Raw genomic sequence first — 17,510 nt, forward strand, 5'->3', positions numbered from 1 at the left:
AAGGAACAAATCGTAGCCGTCGATTAGATGAAATAAAGAGCCGTCATAAGGCTTGTATCATTCTCTATTGACCGTTCGTGGAAGTTGTGTGAGAGAAAGAAAAAGCCCAGAGAGAAGAGAGAGAGACCCACAACACAAACACAAAGTAGACGAAGAAGACGACGACGAAACAGCTCTCTTCTTCTCTCCTCTCTCTCAGGTCCGTCTTCTTCCCCCAAATTTGATCGCTTCCTTCCTCTTCTTCTTTGTCTTCACCTGGAAATTTCGTTTTTTTCTTATTACATTTTTTGTTTTTTGTTTTCTTCTGTGTTGTTTGACTTTCGATTTCTGATTCTGTGGTTGTTTATGCTTTGATTTTGTTGGATTTGTTAGAAAAACTTTCCATTTCATCTGGGTTTTGAAAAAGTTTCCTTTTTTTTTTTTTTTGGATTTGTGCTGGTTTTGTGACTTTTGTTCTCAGCTTCGTTTATTTGTGGTGAGTTTATGTTTGAATTTTGATTCTATCGAAATTTCGTTTTTGTGTGCTAATTTGTTTTATTTCTCTCTAATTTCGCATAACGATGACTTGATTTTTTGTTAGTGTATCTTTGATTTGGAGTTGGAATTTTACTTTTGGTAGAGAAATGTAAGTTTGAATAGAGAGAACTATTTGTGAATTATAATTAGGTTTTTTATGTGTTAAGGTTCTGGGTTTAGCTATTTCTGATAGGTTGACTTGTGGTTTGTTTGTCTTCTCGATTTTGTCTCCATGATCCGAGATTCCATGTCCATGCTGTGTAGATTCTGATCTCCTTTTTGGATTTTGGATTTTGGATTTTGGGTTTGAAGTATTAAAATGATTGATCGTGATGGGCTCTGTTTTTTTTTTTTTGCAGCATCTTCTGCTGGTTTGGTCTTTCACTAAAGTCTCGGTGTGCACCTAAATGTGCTTGATCCAAGGTCGTTATAATTCTGTGTACAGAGCCAATGCCATATATAGAAATGAAGAGCAAGATAAGCAAGGTTCTTGGTGTCTGTAAGAAACATAAAGCAAGTACAAGAAATTCTTGCTCTTTGTCCAAAATATCAGGAGACTTGGAAAGCATAACCGCAGCTATTACTACTTGCCACGACGATGAGAAACAGCACCCTGGTAATGATTTTTCTTTGTTTTAAGTATTGTGTTCTCAAATTGTTGATTTAGATAATCTGAGTTTGTTGTGTCATCAATCATTTTTTGGTTTCTTCTCTCTGATGATTGTGTCAGTTTCTTCAGGGTTGGATACTTTTTCTCGGGAGAGTGAAACTAATGAGCCCGCTGAAATGCTTGTTGAAGATACTTCTCAGTCTCAGGGGTTTGCACCTTGGGTCGATGGTTCTCAATCTGTCGAAAATATGGTAAGATTGGATATCTGGAGCTGATTCTCAAGGATACTGGAGAGCAACTTTTTAATTGTGGTTTTAACATTTATGTGCAGGAAAATGCTTGCAATCACATGTCAAACTCAGATACAATATTTTCACCTGTTCTGAATGATGAACTGGATGGAACTGGTCGAGGTACATGTTCCTGTTGTAGTTTTGGTATAAGGTATCCTTTGTTTGACATATAATAAGCTAATAGATTTCTTTCCTCAGTATTTACAGCAGGAAATTCTGTGATCTGGGAAACCCCCAGGTGGGGAGCCGACGAGAGCAGCAACAAGATTTGCTTTGACAACCAAACGTGCAACGTTTCTGATTTCTATATTTCTGACGTTCTTATTGCGAGCTTGCCGTTTGATGAGAGTGGAAACAACGATGCGTTCACTGAAATAAGCCCCTTGCCTCATTACATCTTTCCTGAGCAGTACATGGTACTACCTTACTTAGAAGATGGATCAGCCAACAAAGATGATATTAAGTCAGATACTGACAAGATTAATCTCGATAACCATGACTTGTTTCTGGCATTCAACCGGACAAGATCGTACAATGTGGAACCAGATGATCGTGCTGAATCTGAAGTAGCTGAAGACTTTGATCCTCAGCTTTTTATAAAAAATCAGCCGGAATTATCGGATGTTGTATCCAATTATTGGCCTCGGGATACCCTAAGAAAGAAGTCTGTGACCCTTGTCCTTGATTTGGATGGTATGATACCCTAATTTAATTATTGTCGGAGTCTGATTTCTCCTTTTACATTATTCTCTCATCTTGTGCTCGTTCATTATATCAGTTGTTCCTTAAAATTGATGTTGTATACTGAATCATGTTTAGAAACAGAAGGTGAACTGACTTATTTCTTCCTTTTGAGGAAATATGGTTAAGCATTTTTATGTCTGTGTACTGTTAAATTTTATGTTTCTCTTACCTCTAAGGTAGATGAGCTACTGAGCTTACCAAATTCTCTTTTCCTTAAATGCAGAAACTTTGGTCCATTCGACTCTGGAATCGTGTAATGTTGCAGATTTTTCCTTCAGAGTCTTTTTCAACATGCAAGAAAACACGGTCTATGTGAGACAAAGGCCACACCTTTACAGGTTCTTGGAGAGGGTGGGAGAGTTGTTTCATGTCGTTATCTTCACAGCAAGCCACAGCATCTATGCCTCACAACTTCTAGATATACTGGACCCAGATGGAAAGTTCATATCACAGCGTTTTTATCGCGATTCATGCATTCTTTTGGATGGAATTTACACCAAGGATTTAACTGTTCTGGGTCTTGATCTGGCCAAAGTGGCTATAATTGACAACTGTCCGCAGGTACTTTATCTTAAGATCTGCTCATGGGTCTCAACATTATTCATTAAAGTCTGATGTTTCATGATGTTTTATATACTCTGTTACTGAGAACACTATTAATTTGATGAAAGGCCCCACCATCAGTTTCAGTTTGAAGAATATCTGTCACATTACAAATTACAAACTTTCTTGGTGTATAATGATACATGTACCCGTTTTGATTATCCAACTTGTTTCTTTGTTAATTGTTTCAGGTGTACAGATTGCAAATAAATAATGGGATCCCTATCAAAAGTTGGTACGATGATCCAACTGATGATGGGTTGATTACTATACTTCCCTTCTTAGAGACTTTGGCTGTTGCTGATGATGTTCGGCCTATCATTGGCAGGAGATTTGGTAACAAGGAATAAGAGTTTCCTTCTCTTTTTTTCTATATACATCGAGTGCAGATCCTGATTTCTCTCCTTTGGATTTTAGTTACAAATTGGCCCTTAATTAGTTCCTCATATCTCTTTTTAGGTCGTTAATTAGGTAACCAAAGAATAAGCTCGTTGAGTCTAGTGAGAATAAGTTTCCTTGCTTGCTCCCTTTTTTTAATAGAAGACCTAGTTGTGGGCTTAAATCTTATGACTTTGCTGGTTCTTCTCTGCCAAGATAGATCCTAGAAAATCTTGCAGTTTGTTACAAATGTACAGTTGGTTAAGCTGAGATAATGGATGTGTACAAATGAGTTACTATTGCGTGAAATCATTTTGGAAGTTAACACCAGCTGCATTCATGTGTCTCTCTTTGCACTCCTCTTGTACTGTTTAGTTGAGCTTGAAATTCTTACTTGGACTGGTAAATCCAGAACATATTTACCTGCGTCAACGCCAGTCATAGAAATACAGAAATATAATCAAATAATGCAGAAGTTGTTGAGTCTGAATCTTGAATCTTCTACCAGCTTCTATTGTTTATTTTTAAGGTTCTGAGCAAAGTTATTCCACGTTTTCCGTCTCTTGGCTCTGCAACATTCCAATGAGATATCATACTCCGAGGTGGGAGGAGTTCTGAATATCCAATGATCGAGTCAAGCTCATGGTATACAAATAGTCTATAATATTCATTAAAATTTTCATGATTTTGCATGCCTTATATGCAGATATCATCCAATGAAGTAACGAACCTAACTATATTTATTCGCTTTATGGAAATGACAACAGTAGGTAAGTTTTAAATCCTTATTTACTTGTCCCTTTTTTGGTCTAACAAGCTTCTTTTTGTTCTTGTTTCTTATTTCCGTCCTCTCTAACCTTGTAATCTTTATGCTGAAAGCTGTTTCACAATCTTGTTGCTTAACTTGGTCCAAAACCTGTTTCTGTCCCTCTGTTTCTCCCCCTGGTTTCATGTAGAGTAAACAGGTTATTGTCTTAATATATTATACACGTTTAGTCACAGATGATTGTTTAAAGTATATGTCAGTAATTGCTGTTTATCAGTTTCTGAGCTTGGTTTGTTTTCTCCTCGGTTTAACATTTATGTGCTGTGTGACTGGTTTAAAGTAGTGTGTTGATCTTTGATGTTATCCTCAGTGAATTTTCTAGGAACAAGAGCTCCTAAAAACTAGTCGCAGTCTCGCGGGCTCTTTGTTTTCCCATACAAGTATACTTTGCTCATATATGAATGATGTATTACATTGTAGAAATTCTACAATCTATAGAAACTTTTACAGTATAATATATAAAAGTTCTTTGATAGTCTTAGGAAACAGGAACCTATCTACAACCTATGAAGGCTACCCGACAACACTGTTTTTTAAAGCTCGACAAACAGTCCTTCTTCATTGAAAACGAAACAAAACTAGGCCTCCGTCTCTAAAGTTAAAATATGATGAGCTATCTTATTTGCAATGCGATTACATTCTCGGGGATTACAAAAACAGTAACATAACAAAACAAAGTTACCATGACATGTTCACATGAATGTCATGCAGCATAGGTTGAACTGCAGTCAAGTATGTTATTGCCCATCAAATCTCTACCACTTCTGCTTTTAACTTTTGAGGCTAATAAAAACCAAAGGCAATGCACGGCACGAGGCAACGAGCCACTCCACCAAACTTAAGTGCTCACACGTGAGACATGGACCCCCCATGAACATGAGAACCCTCCGGATCAAATAGAGTCTTTCTTTGTTTCAGTAAAGCTGGGATTTTTTTTGGTTGTTGTTGCGACATTCGTCGTATCCATTGCTTAGGGAGAGAAGAGATAATGCTGAGAGCTTCGCTGCTCTGTTCTTCGACCTCAATCACTTTCACACCAATTCAACTATTCAATCCCAATAGTTCCCATCGTTTCCCAAGATTCGAACTATCTCGTCCTGTCTCGGCTTTGTCTCGTACCAAATGTCACTTGAGTCTCCTGAGAGCTCGTGGGAAATCCAGCTTCCTCACTCGCAGCACCGGTAACTAGTTTTTTTTATTGGGTTTATCCTTGTTTTGTGATTCTGTGGTCTCTGTCTTTTTCTCTTCCAAGGTGTGGAAACTTAAGAAGTTTTGGGTTTTGAGAAGCTGTTAGCAACTGTATTATTGAATTGATTCTAATTTTTGTTTCTTTGGCTCTCTTTGTTTTTTGATCTTCAGCTACTGATGAAGCTGTTGAAACTAGTAGTAACAGTGGATTGGATTTGGTTGAGGTTGGATTCTTGTCTGGTGTTCATGGCCTTCAAGGCGAGATTTGCATAAAACCAAACACTGATTTTCCTGATTTACGTTTCTCTAAGGTATTCAAAGGATAGAAATTTGAAGAAAGTTTGTGTTTTTTTTCTTCTCTTTTCTTGAAAAACAAATATGTATAATTTGACATTTTTTTTTACCATTGGCTTGATTGTTTCATTAGCCTGGTAGAAGATGGTTAAAACAACAATTGTTGGGACAAGATAAGATTGATGAGGTTGAATTAGTCGAAGGAAGACCTCATCCTGCGCAGAAGAGTTGGATTCTTAAGTTTCGAGGGTTGGACGATGTTGATCAGGTAGTGTAGTGATCCATGGGAGATTTTAAAAGACACATTTGAAAATGATTTGTTACATTTGATGGGGTTTCCGTTTCCTTCAGGTGAGACAACTCGTTGGTGCAACTCTGCTTGCTGAGGACGATGATCGTCCTGAGCTTGATGAAGGAGAATTTTACTCTCGAGATCTTGTAGGCATGAGAGTTCTTCTCAAGGTATATTTGGGTTTTTGCCTTTTGTATAATATATCGAAAATGGGAAAGTCTGGGGTCTAAATCAGTTATCATATACAGGAGACCGGTCAACTTGTTGGAACTGTTGCTAATATTTTCGACAATGGAGGAAATGATCTTCTACATGTTTTGCTTGACTCATCCATGGAAGTCTGCAATGGGAATGCAAAGACCAATCAGCTTGTTTGGATACCTTTTGTAGATGCAATTGTTCCTGATGTTGATTTGGAAAGAAAGGAGATGTATATAACTCCACCGAAGGGACTCCTCGAGGTGAATATGCGAGCAGATGATCGGTCCAAGAAAGAAAGGCGGCAGCTTGTGAGGCATATTCTTCTTCGCTCTTCATATTGACCAGTCTTTATAGACTTTCCAGATTGATCTTTCTTGGTCTCTTAAACTCTACGCTCTGGTCATTTCAGGAATGGAAAGAAAGAAAAAAACAGCAGAAGCGCCTTATTGCTGCTAAAAAGAAGTTATGTGAAATGGAGCAAAAGCATGTGTTTGATGGATTAAGGTTTGGAGAAAAGTCTCAAAGGAATTTACTTGCTGATCATATCCTTAACGTAAACTCCACACTACTTCAGAAAGCTTTGCAAAGTATTGACACCTCATCGAAGAGGTAAATTAACTTCAAGAAATTTCCCAACCATTGCGAGAAGTGTGTCTTCTCATTTTTCATTTAAATTATGATGAATTAGATGGAATGTAACTGAGGAAATCAATGCACTGAGAGCTAGAGTATCGGAATGTAATCTGAGTGTGTCACGAGAATGCCTTAGTTTTGATGCAAGCAAAGAGAACATGGGTGATAACTTCAGTTTCCTTCAACAAGGGCAAAATCTGTTCTCTGAGGGTAAAGTTTCTATTTGTTTGGTTCTCAATGATCACGAGAATGAAGAACCAGAAGGTGAGAATGGTGTAGTCTCGTACCTTCACGCACTACTTGATGAGGAGCAGAGGTTCATAAAGGTTAGCTGATGCATACTTAAAAGCTATGAGATTTTCTTGTCATTTAGTTATGATTTTACAGGATAACTGTTGGGTTATGTGCAGGAAGAAGATCGCGCTTGCGTGCCACTTGTCATAGTTTCCCCTGAACATACCATTGAAGCTCTGCAGAAGCTATTTCAGGATAATGATCATTTTGGATTTGAGTCAGAAAAGGTTAAGGCTTGAATTCATCCAAGAATAGTTTTGCATTTCGGCTATCAGATTCTCACAAAGTATATGTCTTTACTAATATATAGATCTGGATTCTCAAAGAAGAAACGCTTCCAGTAGTTTGCAGCTCACCAGAGGAACCGAAAAAGCACAAAATTTTGATGAAATCTCCATGGGAGATACTTGAGTCCCCGGTTGGCTCTGGAGGAGTCTTGAGCATCCTTGCTTCACATGGAACTACAGACTCTCTTTCCACCCTGGGAATCAATTATCTTCAGGTATCGATATCTAAAGATCATCGCTTAATCTCTTTGAACTTGACTCATATCCAGAAATTGTTCCTTTCTGGTTCTCTCCTTCAAATTTGGTAAAAGGCATTAAGCTTTACGATGTTGGCATTTTTCTATAGGTACACAGTATTGAAACAAAACCACAACCGTCACAACATTACATCAATCCCATGCTTGTTGGTTTCGTGAGCGCAAGAGGAGCAGAGATTGGGATCCAAGTGACCGAAGAATCTGAACTCAAGAACTTGGAAATGACATTCTCAATGAAGTTTCTGAAGAGATTAAAGGGAAAAATCGAGTTTGAAGCTGTCATGAAGATGAATTCACATGTTCAGAATGTTGAAAAGGAGTGGGTTGAGTCAGTACCATCAGAACCAAACTCGTTTGAGTTTCGTTCTGATATTTACAGAGTCTTGAGTGAATGTTCTTCATCAGCTAAGATTTGTTTGATGAACATTACCGTTTAGAACTTGTACATTTTGCTACTTAGTTGTTTGTCCTCACATCTAAAAAGCTTCTAGAGACGCAATTTATGCCCGAACACATTACTCAAGCAAGAGAGAACATCATTGTAGCTTTTGACAAATCGATGATAACAAAAACCCAAACCAAAGCTATTGCTCTTTCATAGCACAAAAAAATATATTTTTTATCAAATTTCAAAAATATATCCCTCTTTTTGGGAAACTTAAGATCCAACTGTTGATTTGCAGCCAAAAAAGATCGAACCGTTGATTCTATTGACCAATCTCTGATCTTTAACAAAATTACATTTTTGACCATCACACAGAGAACCCTAATTTATATATTTATAAGAAACTTCAGTCTTCCGAAAAACATCCTTTCACATTGCGGCGGAGGAAGCTCTAATCACCGTAAGCTTCTCTCTTTCACTCTCTCTGAATCTCATCTTTCTGTTAGTTTATGTATATATATCTACTGAAATCGATGCTTCGTCTCACGCATACCTTTTGTTGATTTTGTTGAGGAAGAGGAGTAAAAATGGCGGTTCCGTTGCTTACGAAGAAGGTGGTGAAGAAGAGGTCTGCCAAATTCATCAGACCCCAGAGTGATCGCAGAATCACCGTCAAGGTACTCACTTTTTCTCCTTTTCAGGTTTAGAGATTCAACTTTTTTCATGGGTATAAGTTTGTTATTCTCTGGAGTTTAGGCTTTGATAGTGAGGAAAAATGATTGCTTCCTCTGTATTATCATTAGGTCTAAGTCTATCATCATTAGGTCTAAGTCTATCATCATTAGGTCTAAGTCTAGATTGTTTCAGTATGATGCATTAGGGCTATGAGATTGTGCATCTAGATAATGCCCTGTGGTATCTGGTAGCCAGAATTCTAATTCTGTTTCTGGTTACTTCGTTTTTACACGGGCAGAAAGTGAATCTCCTACAGGTCTTGCGACACAGTTTGCTTTTGATTTGATAAGCTTACTGTTACTTTAACCCTGTTGACATTTCTCATCTATCTCATTCGTCAAAAAGCTTGTTTTGATTCTCTGATGATTATGCTTAATCTTCATTCTCTGATTGTTCTTTTGTTTTTCAATTGTTATTGTTCAGGAAAGCTGGAGGAGGCCTAAGGGTATTGACTCCCGGGTGAGAAGAAAGTTCAAGGGTGTCACCTTGATGCCCAATGTTGGTTACGGATCTGATAAGAAGACCCGCCACTACCTCCCAAATGGATTCAAGAAGTTCATTGTTCACAACACCTCTGAGCTCGAGCTACTCATGATGCACAACAGGTAACTATTATGACTCCTTGGTGTTATACACCACAAGGATTTGATAGATTTTTTAAAGCAAGATTCTCATGGTGTGTTTTGCTTTGGATTTTTCACAGGACTTACTGTGCAGAGATTGCTCACAATATCTCAACAAAGAAGAGAAAGGCCATAGTGGAGAGAGCTTCTCAGCTAGACGTTGTTGTTTCCAACAAGCTTGGTAGGTTGCGTAGCCAGGAAGACGAGTGAAAGCCCTAAAAGATATCATCTAGGGTTTTTCTTTTATCTGTCGTTAACTATTCCGAATTATCTTCTTTTTTTTTTTTTTTTGCGTTTTGGAGAGTGGCTGAATGATATTACAACTTGGGTTCTCGTTTTTATGATATTAATTCAGAATCAGACACAGTCTCAGACCATAATTTATTCCTCAATTTATACCTAAATTTTCAGACCATCGAAATTTAACTTGAGTTCAAAACTTTTATCGATACTGCCAAGTGTAACTAAGTTAGGATAGCTGAGAGAGACACACTCCATTTCGTGCTTTAATCCCCACGTTGTCCAGAAAGACTCGATGAGAGAATCTCAATCTTGTTCCATCTCCTCACGTGAGTCGTTACACCAAGATGATTTGGGGATACACGAGGAACAAAAAATTAGTTGATGCGTTGAATCTGTTCGACGAAATGCCTGAGAGAGAGATGTAAGGAGATGAATGTAGTTGCTGTGAAGCTAGGTTCAAGGGTCGATTCCTTTGTGGCTAATTCTGTGGTTGTGATGTTCAGTGGAAACATGAACGACGCCGTTTCAGTGTTCATAGATAATTGGAGGAAGAACCTTGTCTCGTGGAGTTCATCCATCGTGGGTTTCTACAAAAAGGAAGAAAGCTTTTTGGTTACTTGTCAAGCGGACCAAATCATATCTAGAAAGATTAAACACTACACTTGTAAGGTATATATCTTGGGAAGAAAAATAGATGTTGTGATATCGTAGTGACAGGCTTGCTGTTGCATTTGGGTTGGTTAGTATAGTTGAAGGAAGTAAAGTCACTATGGTTTTTTGAAGATTGTCACACAGTGATTAAGTCTGATCTTAAGAGTTGTGGGAACTGGGACGTGAGATTGTTTTAAGAGATTCGACTTGGTTTCATCATTTTAAGAATGGGATTTTTTCTTGTGGTTATTGGTAGAGGAGTACTTGAGAAAGTTGCAAAGTTTGACTTGTGATGTGAGGATAAGAGGGTAAGAGACTATAAATGTGATTGTGAGTTGTGTGGTGGTGGTAAAGTCACGATCCATTCCAAAGGAGGAGCCTTCTGTCAAGTTGGCAGAAAAGTCTGAGAACCACTTGTGGAATTGCTAGTCACCACTTTGCCTCTGCTAAATTATATATGGGCAAATCACTTCTCCTCTGATATTTTTTTCCAGAAACGTCTAAGATTGTTTCCTCCTCTGTTAATGGCTTCTTCGTCCTCCTCTTCTCGCAATTGGTCATATGATGTTTTCCCAAGCTTCAGTGGAGAAGATGTCCGCAAAACATTCCTCAGCCACTTTCTCAGGGAGCTGGAACGGAAATCGATCATTACTTTCAAAGACAATGAGATGGAGAGAAGCCAGTCAATAGCCCCAGAGCTTGTAGAGGCGATTAAAGATTCAAGGATTGCAGTGATTGTGTTCTCTAAAAACTACGCCTCTTCAAGCTGGTGTCTAAATGAGCTGTTAGAGATTATGCGATGCAACAAATATTTGGGCCAGCAAGTGATACCAGTCTTCTACTATTTGGATCCTTCTCATCTTCGGAAACAGTCGGGAGAGTTTGGAGAGGCATTTAAAAAGACTTGCCAGAACCAAACTGAGGAAGTGAAAAATCAGTGGAAGCAAGCGTTGACTGATGTTTCAAACATCCTCGGATATCATTCTAAGAACTGGTATGTGTTTATAAGTCTTGAATAAATGTTTCTACGTGAGATGTGATCACTGATATTTGTTTCATGTTTGTGCATTGATTTTTCTTCTCGTTAGCAATAGCGAAGCTACAATGATTGAAGAAATCTCCAGTCATATTTTAGGTAAACTGAGTTTAACTCCATCAAATGATTTTGAGGAATTTGTTGGCATCAAAGATCATATCGAGAAGGTGAGGTTGTTGTTGCATTTGGAATCTGACGAAGTGAGGATGGTTGGGATATGGGGTACCTCGGGAATCGGTAAGACTACCATTGCAAGAGCTTTATTTAGTAATCTCTCTAGTCAGTTTCAAAGTAGTGTTTACATAGACAGGGCTTTCATATCTAAGAGTATGGAAGGTTACGGTCGAGCCAATCCAGATGACTATAACATGAAGTTGCGTTTGCGAGAAAATTTCCTGTTTGAAATTTTGGGCAAAAAGAACATGAAGATCGGTGCAATGGAAGAAAGGCTGAAGCATCAAAAAGTTCTTATCATTATTGATGATTTGGATGATCAAGATGTGCTAGATGCCTTAGTGGGTAGAACTCAATGGTTTGGAAGTGGGAGTAGAATAATTGTGGTTACAAAAAACAAACATTTCTTAAGGGCCCATGGGATTGATCATGTTTACGAGGCCTGTCTCCCATCTGAAGAACTTGCTCTTGAGATGTTTTGTCGATATGCTTTCAGGAAGAATTCTCCACCTGATGGTTTTATGGAGCTTTCTTCTGAAGTTGCATTGCGCGCTGGTAATCTTCCTTTGGGTCTTAAAGTTTTGGGTTCGTATCTACGGGGTAGGGACATAGAGGACTGGATGGATATGATGCCGAGGCTTCAAAATGATTTAGATGGGAAAATTGAGAAGACACTAAGAGTCAGCTACGATGGATTAAACAACAAAAAGGATGAAGCAATATTTCGTCACATTGCATGTCTTTTCAATGGTGAGAAAGTAAATGACATCAAGTTGCTTCTAGCAGAGAGTGACTTGGATGTTAATATTGGGTTAAAAAACCTTGTTGATAAGTCTCTCATATTTGTAAGAGAGGATACTATTGAGATGCACCGTTTGCTACAAGATATGGGTAAGGAGATTGTCCGTGCACAGTCAAATGAGCCTGGAGAACGGGAATTCCTTGTGGATTCGAAGCATATCTACGATGTACTTGAAGATAACACTGTAAGTTTCGTGCTCTTTTCATAAATCTCACTCTATAAGACCAAAAGCATGTCATTTGATAAACGAAGAGTTGTTAGGTGTTTGCTAAGCTGAATGTTTTTTCTCTTTTTATTGATCTTATAATTCCAGGGTACTAAAAAAGTCTTAGGTATCGCACTGGATATTAACGAGACTGATGGACTGTATATACATGAGAGTGCCTTCAAAGGGATGCGTAATCTCCTGTTTCTAAATTTTTACACTAAACAGAAGAAAGATGTAACATGGCACTTATCAGAAGGTTTCGATCATTTACCCCCTAAGCTCAGATTACTGAGTTGGGAAAAATACCCGTTGAGATGTATGCCTTCTAACTTTCGTCCAGAAAACCTTGTTAAGCTTCAAATGTGTGAGAGCAAACTCGAAAAGTTGTGGGATGGAGTTCATGTAAGTTTTTAGTAAAGTTATAACTAGTATCGAGATTAGAATGCTTCTTTTAAACATAAAATGTTTACCCTTTCAAGTGATATGTAACTTACCTATACTTCAGTCACTTACAGGGCTCAGGAATATGGATTTGCGGGGATCAGAAAACCTGAAAGAAATTCCAGATCTTTCTTTGGCCACTAACCTCAAGAAACTTGATGTTAGCAATTGCACAAGTTTAGTGGAGCTTTCTTCCACAATTCAGAATCTTAATCAATTAGAGGAATTGCAGATGGAACGTTGCGAAAATTTGGAGAATCTTCCCATTGGAATCAACCTCGAATCTCTTTATTGCCTCAATCTCAATGGATGCTCAAAGTTGAGGAGTTTTCCAGATATCTCAACAACTATCTCAGAGCTCTATCTAAGCGAAACAGCCATAGAAGAATTTCCCACTGAGTTGCATTTAGAGAATCTATATTATCTTGGCTTGTATGACATGAAGAGTGAGAAATTGTGGAAAAGAGTGCAGGTATGTTCTTATTCTAATGTTTTCTCCAACCTTTTTCTAAACTCACGTATTATAAGAAGTTAATGTCACGTTGGGTTTGATTTCTTAAACGTTGTGAAAAAAGTTTATTGAGAAAACTATCTGTGTAATGCTTGTGGTTACTATCTATAATCTACGTGAATAATTTTTTGAGTGATTGAGTGATTGAGTGATTTTGTTAACATCTCTATTTTGTTTTTGTTTTTGGTTCAGCCGCTTACACCGCTCATGACCATGCTGTCTCCCTCTTTGACGAAGCTATTTCTCTCAGATATCCCAAGTTTGGTGGAGCTTCCTTCTTCATTTCAGAATCTCCATAATCTTGAGCATTTGAACATTGCACGATGCACAAATCTGGAGACTCTTCCCACTGGAGTCAACCTAGAATTACTTGAACAACTTGATTTTTCTGGATGCTCACGGTTGAGGAGTTTTCCTGATATCTCAACCAACATCTTTTCACTAGTTCTAGACGGAACAGGGATTGAAGAGGTTCCTTGGTGGATTGAGGATTTCTATAGGCTCTCTTTCCTGAGTATGATTGGATGCAACAATTTACAAGGTGTGTCCCTAAACATTTCTAAACTGGAAAAACTCGAGACGGTAGACTTTTCAGACTGTGAGGCACTGTCTCATGCTAATTGGGATACCATTCCAAGTGCAGTGGCGATGGCAACAGAAAATATTCACTCTAAGTTACCAGTCTGTATCAAATTCAGCAACTGCTTCAACTTGGATCATAAAGCTGTCCTTCTGCAACAATCAATTTTCAAGCAACTAATCTTGTCAGGTGGAGAAATGTTTTCATATTTCACTCACCGAACTACTGGAACGTCTCTGACCAATATCCCTCTTCTTCACATCTCTCCTTGTCAACCATTCTTCAGATTTAGAGCTTGCGCCTTGGTTGATACTGAATCTATGGACATAGGTAGTGTATTTTTCCAGGTCCAGGTATCTTGTCGGTTCACAGACAGACTCGGGAACTATTTGGATTCCCCTTATCAACACGAGGTCTTCGCAGTACTTGAGAAGGGTAGTCATATGGTTATATCTGACTGCTGTTTCCCTTTTAACGAAGACAATGCTCCTCTAGCTGAACTTATCTATGATCACGTGGATATACAGTTTCACTTTACTCAAGAAAACGATGAGCTCAAACTAATAGGATGTGGTCTAAGACTCTCTGAAGCCGATAATGATCTAGGCAATGAGATTGATGGCAGTGAAGAGTGGGAAGACTGCAACGATAGCGGTCTTGGCAGTGAATCTGATAATTTAGAGGCAGAAGAAGACACGTGAGAAGGAAGCTTACTTGAAGAAGAAGATATTTTTTATCTGTGCCAAACTTGTTTACAGCTTTTGGATCGGGCATGCTGATTGTTGTACATCTTCTCCTGCGTGGGATTTGAGGGTAGTGAGCTAGAGAAGATGATGCTCTAGAGCTCTACTTGTATGAAGATTATATTGTACATTGAGATGAGAGAAGAGAGAAGAGATCACATCTTCAAACTTATCAGAATCTGATCACAGTGAAGAAAGAGTGTGAAGACAATGATGTGGAGAAAAGGGAAGCAGTGAGAGAATGTAGATTATCTAATGACATGTGGCTTGTTAGAGAAAACTTTTATCTAATGACATGCATCTTCAAACAAAGTTTTCTCTTTTTGTTTTTTGTTTTCTACAACTTCATCTGCAGATGCTTTGTTGAAGTAATTCTTGTACCATATATATAACGATTGGGAATTTTCTTGCTGACTCTGCTGTAACTTAAACGCAAATGAGGAACATGAAATGTTGATAAGATTTTCTGTTGTATTCAAGTTTGTTACATAGAGAGCCTCTTATTTAAAAAGAGGATCCTGGTTTGCCTACATTGTCCCAGTCCTTACTAAACCTGTATACTCAATTTAAACCGGTCCAGAAGATTCAAAATCGCGAAGCCAATTTTGTCGGAAAGTTCAAAACTTTTTTGACTCTGGAACTTTGCCGTTCTATACACGAAGCTACATTGAGTGTGGCTTTGTGATTGTTTTACGCTGATGTGACCGTTGTAGGAAATGTGGAGTCGTGCCATTTTTCAACGATTCAGGTTTCGAGCTTTCTCTATATCTCACGTTATCCATGGGAAATGTTACAGAAGTTTCTCAGTTACTGTGGAGTTTCAGAATCGCGAGGTTTTGATATGTAATCACTTGTTGAGTCGACGAATCGATGAGGCTCGAGAGGTTTTCAATCAGGTTCCATCTCCTCATGTGAGTCTTTACACAAAGATGATTACGGGATACACGAGGAGTAATAGATTGGTTGATGCGTTGAATCTGTTCGACGAAATGCCTGTGAGAGATGTTGTATCATGGAATTCGATGATCAGTGGTTGTGTGGAGTGTGGTGATATGAATACTGCAGTGAAGCTGTTCGATGAAATGCCTGAGAGAAGCGTGGTTTCATGGACAGCGATGGTAAATGGGTGTTTTAGGTCTGGTAAGGTTGATCAAGCGGAGAGATTGTTTTATCAAATGCCTGTGAAAGATACTGCAGCGTGGAATTCGATGGTTCATGGGTATTTACAGTTTGGTAAAGTAGACGATGCCTTGAAGTTGTTTAAGCAAATGCCTGGGAAGAATGTGATTTCGTGGACGACAATGATCTGTGGGTTAGACCAGAATGAGAGGAGTGGAGAGGCTCTCGATTTGTTCAAGAACATGTTGCGTTGTTGCATAAAATCGACTTCAAGACCATTCACTTGCGTAATCACCGCTTGCGCGAATGCTCCAGCGTTTCATATGGGGATACAAGTTCATGGCTTGATCATCAAGTTGGGGTTTTTATATGAAGAATATGTATCTGCTTCGCTCATAACTTTTTATGCAAACTGCAAAAGAATAGGGGATTCTCGGAAGGTGTTTGACGAGAAGGTTCATGAACAAGTTGCTGTGTGGACTGCTCTATTGTCAGGTTATAGTCTGAACAAAAAGCACGAAGATGCGTTGAGTATATTCTCCGGGATGTTAAGAAACAGTATCTTACCAAATCAATCAACATTTGCTAGCGGATTAAACTCTTGCTCTGCTTTGGGAACATTGGATTGGGGTAAGGAGATGCATGGAGTTGCTGTGAAGCTTGGTTTAGAAACTGATGCCTTTGTGGGTAATTCTCTTGTTGTGATGTACAGCGATTCTGGAAACGTTAATGATGCCGTTTCAGTGTTCATAAAAATCTTCAAGAAGAGCATTGTGTCATGGAATTCCATTATTGTTGGCTGCGCGCAGCATGGGCGTGGAAAGTGGGCGTTTGTCATATTTGGTCAAATGATACGCCTAAACAAAGAGCCAGATGAGATCACTTTCACTGGCTTACTCTCTGCTTGTAGCCATTGCGGGTTCCTAGAGAAAGGAAGAAAGCTGTTCTATTACATGTCAAGTGGAATAAATCATATCGATAGAAAGATTCAACACTACACTTGTATGGTTGATATCTTGGGAAGATGCGGAAAATTGAAAGAAGCAGAAGAACTTATCGAGAGAATGGTTGTGAAACCTAATGAAATGGTTTGGTTGGCTTTACTTAGTGCTTGTAGGATGCATTCTGATGTAGACAGAGGCGAGAAAGCTGCTGCAGCCATTTTTAATCTGGACTCAAAATCAAGCGCTGCTTATGTCTTATTGTCAAATATATATGCTTCTGCTGGTAGATGGTCGAATGTATCAAAATTGAGAGTTAAGATGAAGAAGAATGGGATTATGAAGAAACCCGGGAGCAGTTGGGTTGTTATTAGAGGGAAAAAGCACGAATTTTTCTCCGGTGATCAACCACATTGCTCGAGGATATATGAGAAGTTGGAGTTTCTGAGAGAGAAGTTGAAGGAACTGGGCTATGCTCCTGATTATAGATCCGCTTTACATGACGTTGAAGATGAACAGAAAGAAGAGATGTTGTGGTACCACAGTGAGAGGCTTGCTATTGCTTTTGGGTTGATTAATACAGTTGAAGGAAGTGCAGTCACAGTGATGAAGAATCTACGGGTTTGTGAAGATTGTCACACAGTGATTAAGTTAATCTCCGGAGTTGTGGGACGTGAGATTGTTTTAAGGGATCCGATTCGGTTTCATCATTTCAAGAATGGGACGTGTTCTTGTGGGGATTATTGGTAGAACAGTGATTTGGAAAATTTCAAGCTTTCACTTGTGATGTGGAAAGTGACTTGGGAATTTACATTAATACCTGATCTTACCAAAAAAAAAAAAAAATCAGATATTATTATGTTAGAATATATACAGGGTTTTGGCTTGTGTGGTGGTGATTA

At 38.6% G+C, this 17,510-nt stretch overlaps 6 protein-coding genes and 1 non-coding gene across 12 annotated transcripts; all 7 read left to right on the forward strand.

Annotated features, from left to right (window-relative positions):
- Nucleotides 1-59: 59 nt before the first annotated feature.
- Nucleotides 60-4,584, forward strand: SSP4 (SCP1-like small phosphatase 4). 3 transcript variants are annotated; one of them, NM_124011.4, is made up of 8 exons: nucleotides 60-199; nucleotides 876-1,132; nucleotides 1,256-1,377; nucleotides 1,458-1,539; nucleotides 1,618-2,112; nucleotides 2,387-2,724; nucleotides 2,958-3,746; nucleotides 3,851-4,363. In NM_124011.4, exons 2-7 carry the CDS (start codon nucleotides 967-969, stop codon nucleotides 3,114-3,116), a joined length of 1,362 nt encoding a protein of 453 aa, NP_199453.2. In that variant the 5' UTR covers nucleotides 60-199; nucleotides 876-966; the 3' UTR covers nucleotides 3,117-3,746; nucleotides 3,851-4,363. The 3 variants fall into 3 exon arrangements, with proteins under 3 accessions (NP_199453.2, NP_001119383.1, NP_001332006.1); NM_001125911.1 differs by having other exon boundaries at nucleotides 63-199; nucleotides 1,247-1,377; nucleotides 3,851-4,181; NM_001344678.1 differs by having other exon boundaries at nucleotides 63-199; nucleotides 2,958-4,584.
- On the forward strand, nucleotides 4,396-8,020 carry AT5G46420 (16S rRNA processing protein RimM family). Its single transcript, NM_124012.3, has 10 exons — nucleotides 4,396-5,151; nucleotides 5,330-5,469; nucleotides 5,586-5,720; nucleotides 5,804-5,914; nucleotides 5,993-6,253; nucleotides 6,355-6,554; nucleotides 6,634-6,904; nucleotides 6,989-7,099; nucleotides 7,183-7,374; nucleotides 7,506-8,020. Exons 1-10 carry the CDS (start codon nucleotides 4,959-4,961, stop codon nucleotides 7,851-7,853), a joined length of 1,962 nt encoding a protein of 653 aa, NP_568663.2. The 5' UTR covers nucleotides 4,396-4,958; the 3' UTR covers nucleotides 7,854-8,020.
- Nucleotides 8,021-8,199: 179 nt separating this feature from the next.
- AT5G46430 (Ribosomal protein L32e) lies at nucleotides 8,200-9,592 on the forward strand. 2 transcript variants are annotated; one of them, NM_180811.2, is made up of 4 exons: nucleotides 8,200-8,261; nucleotides 8,379-8,478; nucleotides 8,960-9,141; nucleotides 9,240-9,592. In NM_180811.2, the coding sequence occupies exons 2-4, from the start codon at nucleotides 8,389-8,391 to the stop codon at nucleotides 9,367-9,369; spliced, it is 402 nt and encodes a 133-aa protein (NP_851142.1). In that variant the 5' UTR covers nucleotides 8,200-8,261; nucleotides 8,379-8,388; the 3' UTR covers nucleotides 9,370-9,592. The 2 variants fall into 2 exon arrangements, with proteins under 2 accessions (NP_851142.1, NP_199455.1); NM_124013.2 differs by having other exon boundaries at nucleotides 8,227-8,261; nucleotides 8,375-8,478; nucleotides 9,240-9,524.
- Nucleotides 8,780-8,856, forward strand: AT5G06825. The gene has a single exon (NR_142950.1). It is a non-coding gene; the product is annotated as an other RNA (small nucleolar RNA).
- A 10-nt stretch (nucleotides 9,593-9,602) lies between the features above and the next one.
- On the forward strand, nucleotides 9,603-10,122 carry AT5G46440 (PPR containing-like protein). The gene has a single exon (NM_124014.3). It carries the CDS (start codon nucleotides 9,832-9,834, stop codon nucleotides 10,111-10,113), a length of 282 nt encoding a protein of 93 aa, NP_199456.1. The 5' UTR covers nucleotides 9,603-9,831; the 3' UTR covers nucleotides 10,114-10,122.
- A 442-nt stretch (nucleotides 10,123-10,564) lies between these two features.
- On the forward strand, nucleotides 10,565-15,018 carry AT5G46450 (Disease resistance protein (TIR-NBS-LRR class) family; the record flags this gene model as incomplete). Of its 3 annotated transcripts, none has more annotated exons than NM_001344679.1 (6): nucleotides 10,565-11,047; nucleotides 11,142-11,326; nucleotides 11,396-12,249; nucleotides 12,379-12,675; nucleotides 12,779-13,186; nucleotides 13,418-14,506. In NM_001344679.1, 6 exons carry the CDS (start codon nucleotides 10,578-10,580, stop codon nucleotides 14,504-14,506), a joined length of 3,303 nt encoding a protein of 1,100 aa, NP_001332185.1. The 3 variants fall into 3 exon arrangements, with proteins under 3 accessions (NP_001332185.1, NP_199457.1, NP_001332184.1); NM_001344680.1 differs by having other exon boundaries at nucleotides 10,578-11,047; nucleotides 11,142-12,249; nucleotides 13,418-13,766; nucleotides 13,869-14,690; NM_124015.2 differs by having other exon boundaries at nucleotides 11,142-12,249; nucleotides 13,418-15,018.
- A 137-nt stretch (nucleotides 15,019-15,155) lies between these two features.
- On the forward strand, nucleotides 15,156-17,439 carry AT5G46460 (Pentatricopeptide repeat (PPR) superfamily protein). Its single transcript, NM_124016.2, has one exon. It carries the CDS (start codon nucleotides 15,265-15,267, stop codon nucleotides 17,356-17,358), a length of 2,094 nt encoding a protein of 697 aa, NP_199458.1. The 5' UTR covers nucleotides 15,156-15,264; the 3' UTR covers nucleotides 17,359-17,439.
- Nucleotides 17,440-17,510: the final 71 nt, after the last annotated feature.

The sequence above is a fragment of the Arabidopsis thaliana genome, chromosome 5, assembly GCF_000001735.4.
Source record: "Arabidopsis thaliana chromosome 5, partial sequence".
In the NCBI taxonomy this organism is placed as follows: Eukaryota; Viridiplantae; Streptophyta; class Magnoliopsida; order Brassicales; family Brassicaceae; genus Arabidopsis; species Arabidopsis thaliana.

What these genes read in the sequence shown, in the direction of transcription:
- SSP4 (NM_001125911.1), top strand. Translation starts at nt 967, where the DNA reads ATGCCATATATAGAAATGAAGAGCAAGATAAGCAAGGTTCTTGGTGTC. An exon ending in CCTTGTCCTTGATTTGGATG is followed by an intron (nt 2,113 to 2,386) that starts GTATGATACCCT and finishes CCTTAAATGCAG; the next exon opens with AAACTTTGGTCCATTCGACT. An exon ending in TAATTGACAACTGTCCGCAG is followed by an intron (nt 2,725 to 2,957) that starts GTACTTTATCTT and finishes TAATTGTTTCAG; the next exon opens with GTGTACAGATTGCAAATAAA.
- AT5G46420 (NM_124012.3), top strand. Translation starts at nt 4,959, where the DNA reads ATGCTGAGAGCTTCGCTGCTCTGTTCTTCGACCTCAATCACTTTCACA. An exon ending in CTTCCTCACTCGCAGCACCG is followed by an intron (nt 5,152 to 5,329) that starts GTAACTAGTTTT and finishes TTTGATCTTCAG; the next exon opens with CTACTGATGAAGCTGTTGAA. An exon ending in GCATGAGAGTTCTTCTCAAG is followed by an intron (nt 5,915 to 5,992) that starts GTATATTTGGGT and finishes TATCATATACAG; the next exon opens with GAGACCGGTCAACTTGTTGG.
- AT5G46430 (NM_180811.2), top strand. Translation starts at nt 8,389, where the DNA reads ATGGCGGTTCCGTTGCTTACGAAGAAGGTGGTGAAGAAGAGGTCTGCC. An exon ending in ATCGCAGAATCACCGTCAAG is followed by an intron (nt 8,479 to 8,959) that starts GTACTCACTTTT and finishes GTTATTGTTCAG; the next exon opens with GAAAGCTGGAGGAGGCCTAA. An exon ending in CTACTCATGATGCACAACAG is followed by an intron (nt 9,142 to 9,239) that starts GTAACTATTATG and finishes GATTTTTCACAG; the next exon opens with GACTTACTGTGCAGAGATTG.
- AT5G46440 (NM_124014.3), top strand. Translation starts at nt 9,832, where the DNA reads ATGAATGTAGTTGCTGTGAAGCTAGGTTCAAGGGTCGATTCCTTTGTG.
- AT5G46460 (NM_124016.2), top strand. Translation starts at nt 15,265, where the DNA reads ATGTGGAGTCGTGCCATTTTTCAACGATTCAGGTTTCGAGCTTTCTCT.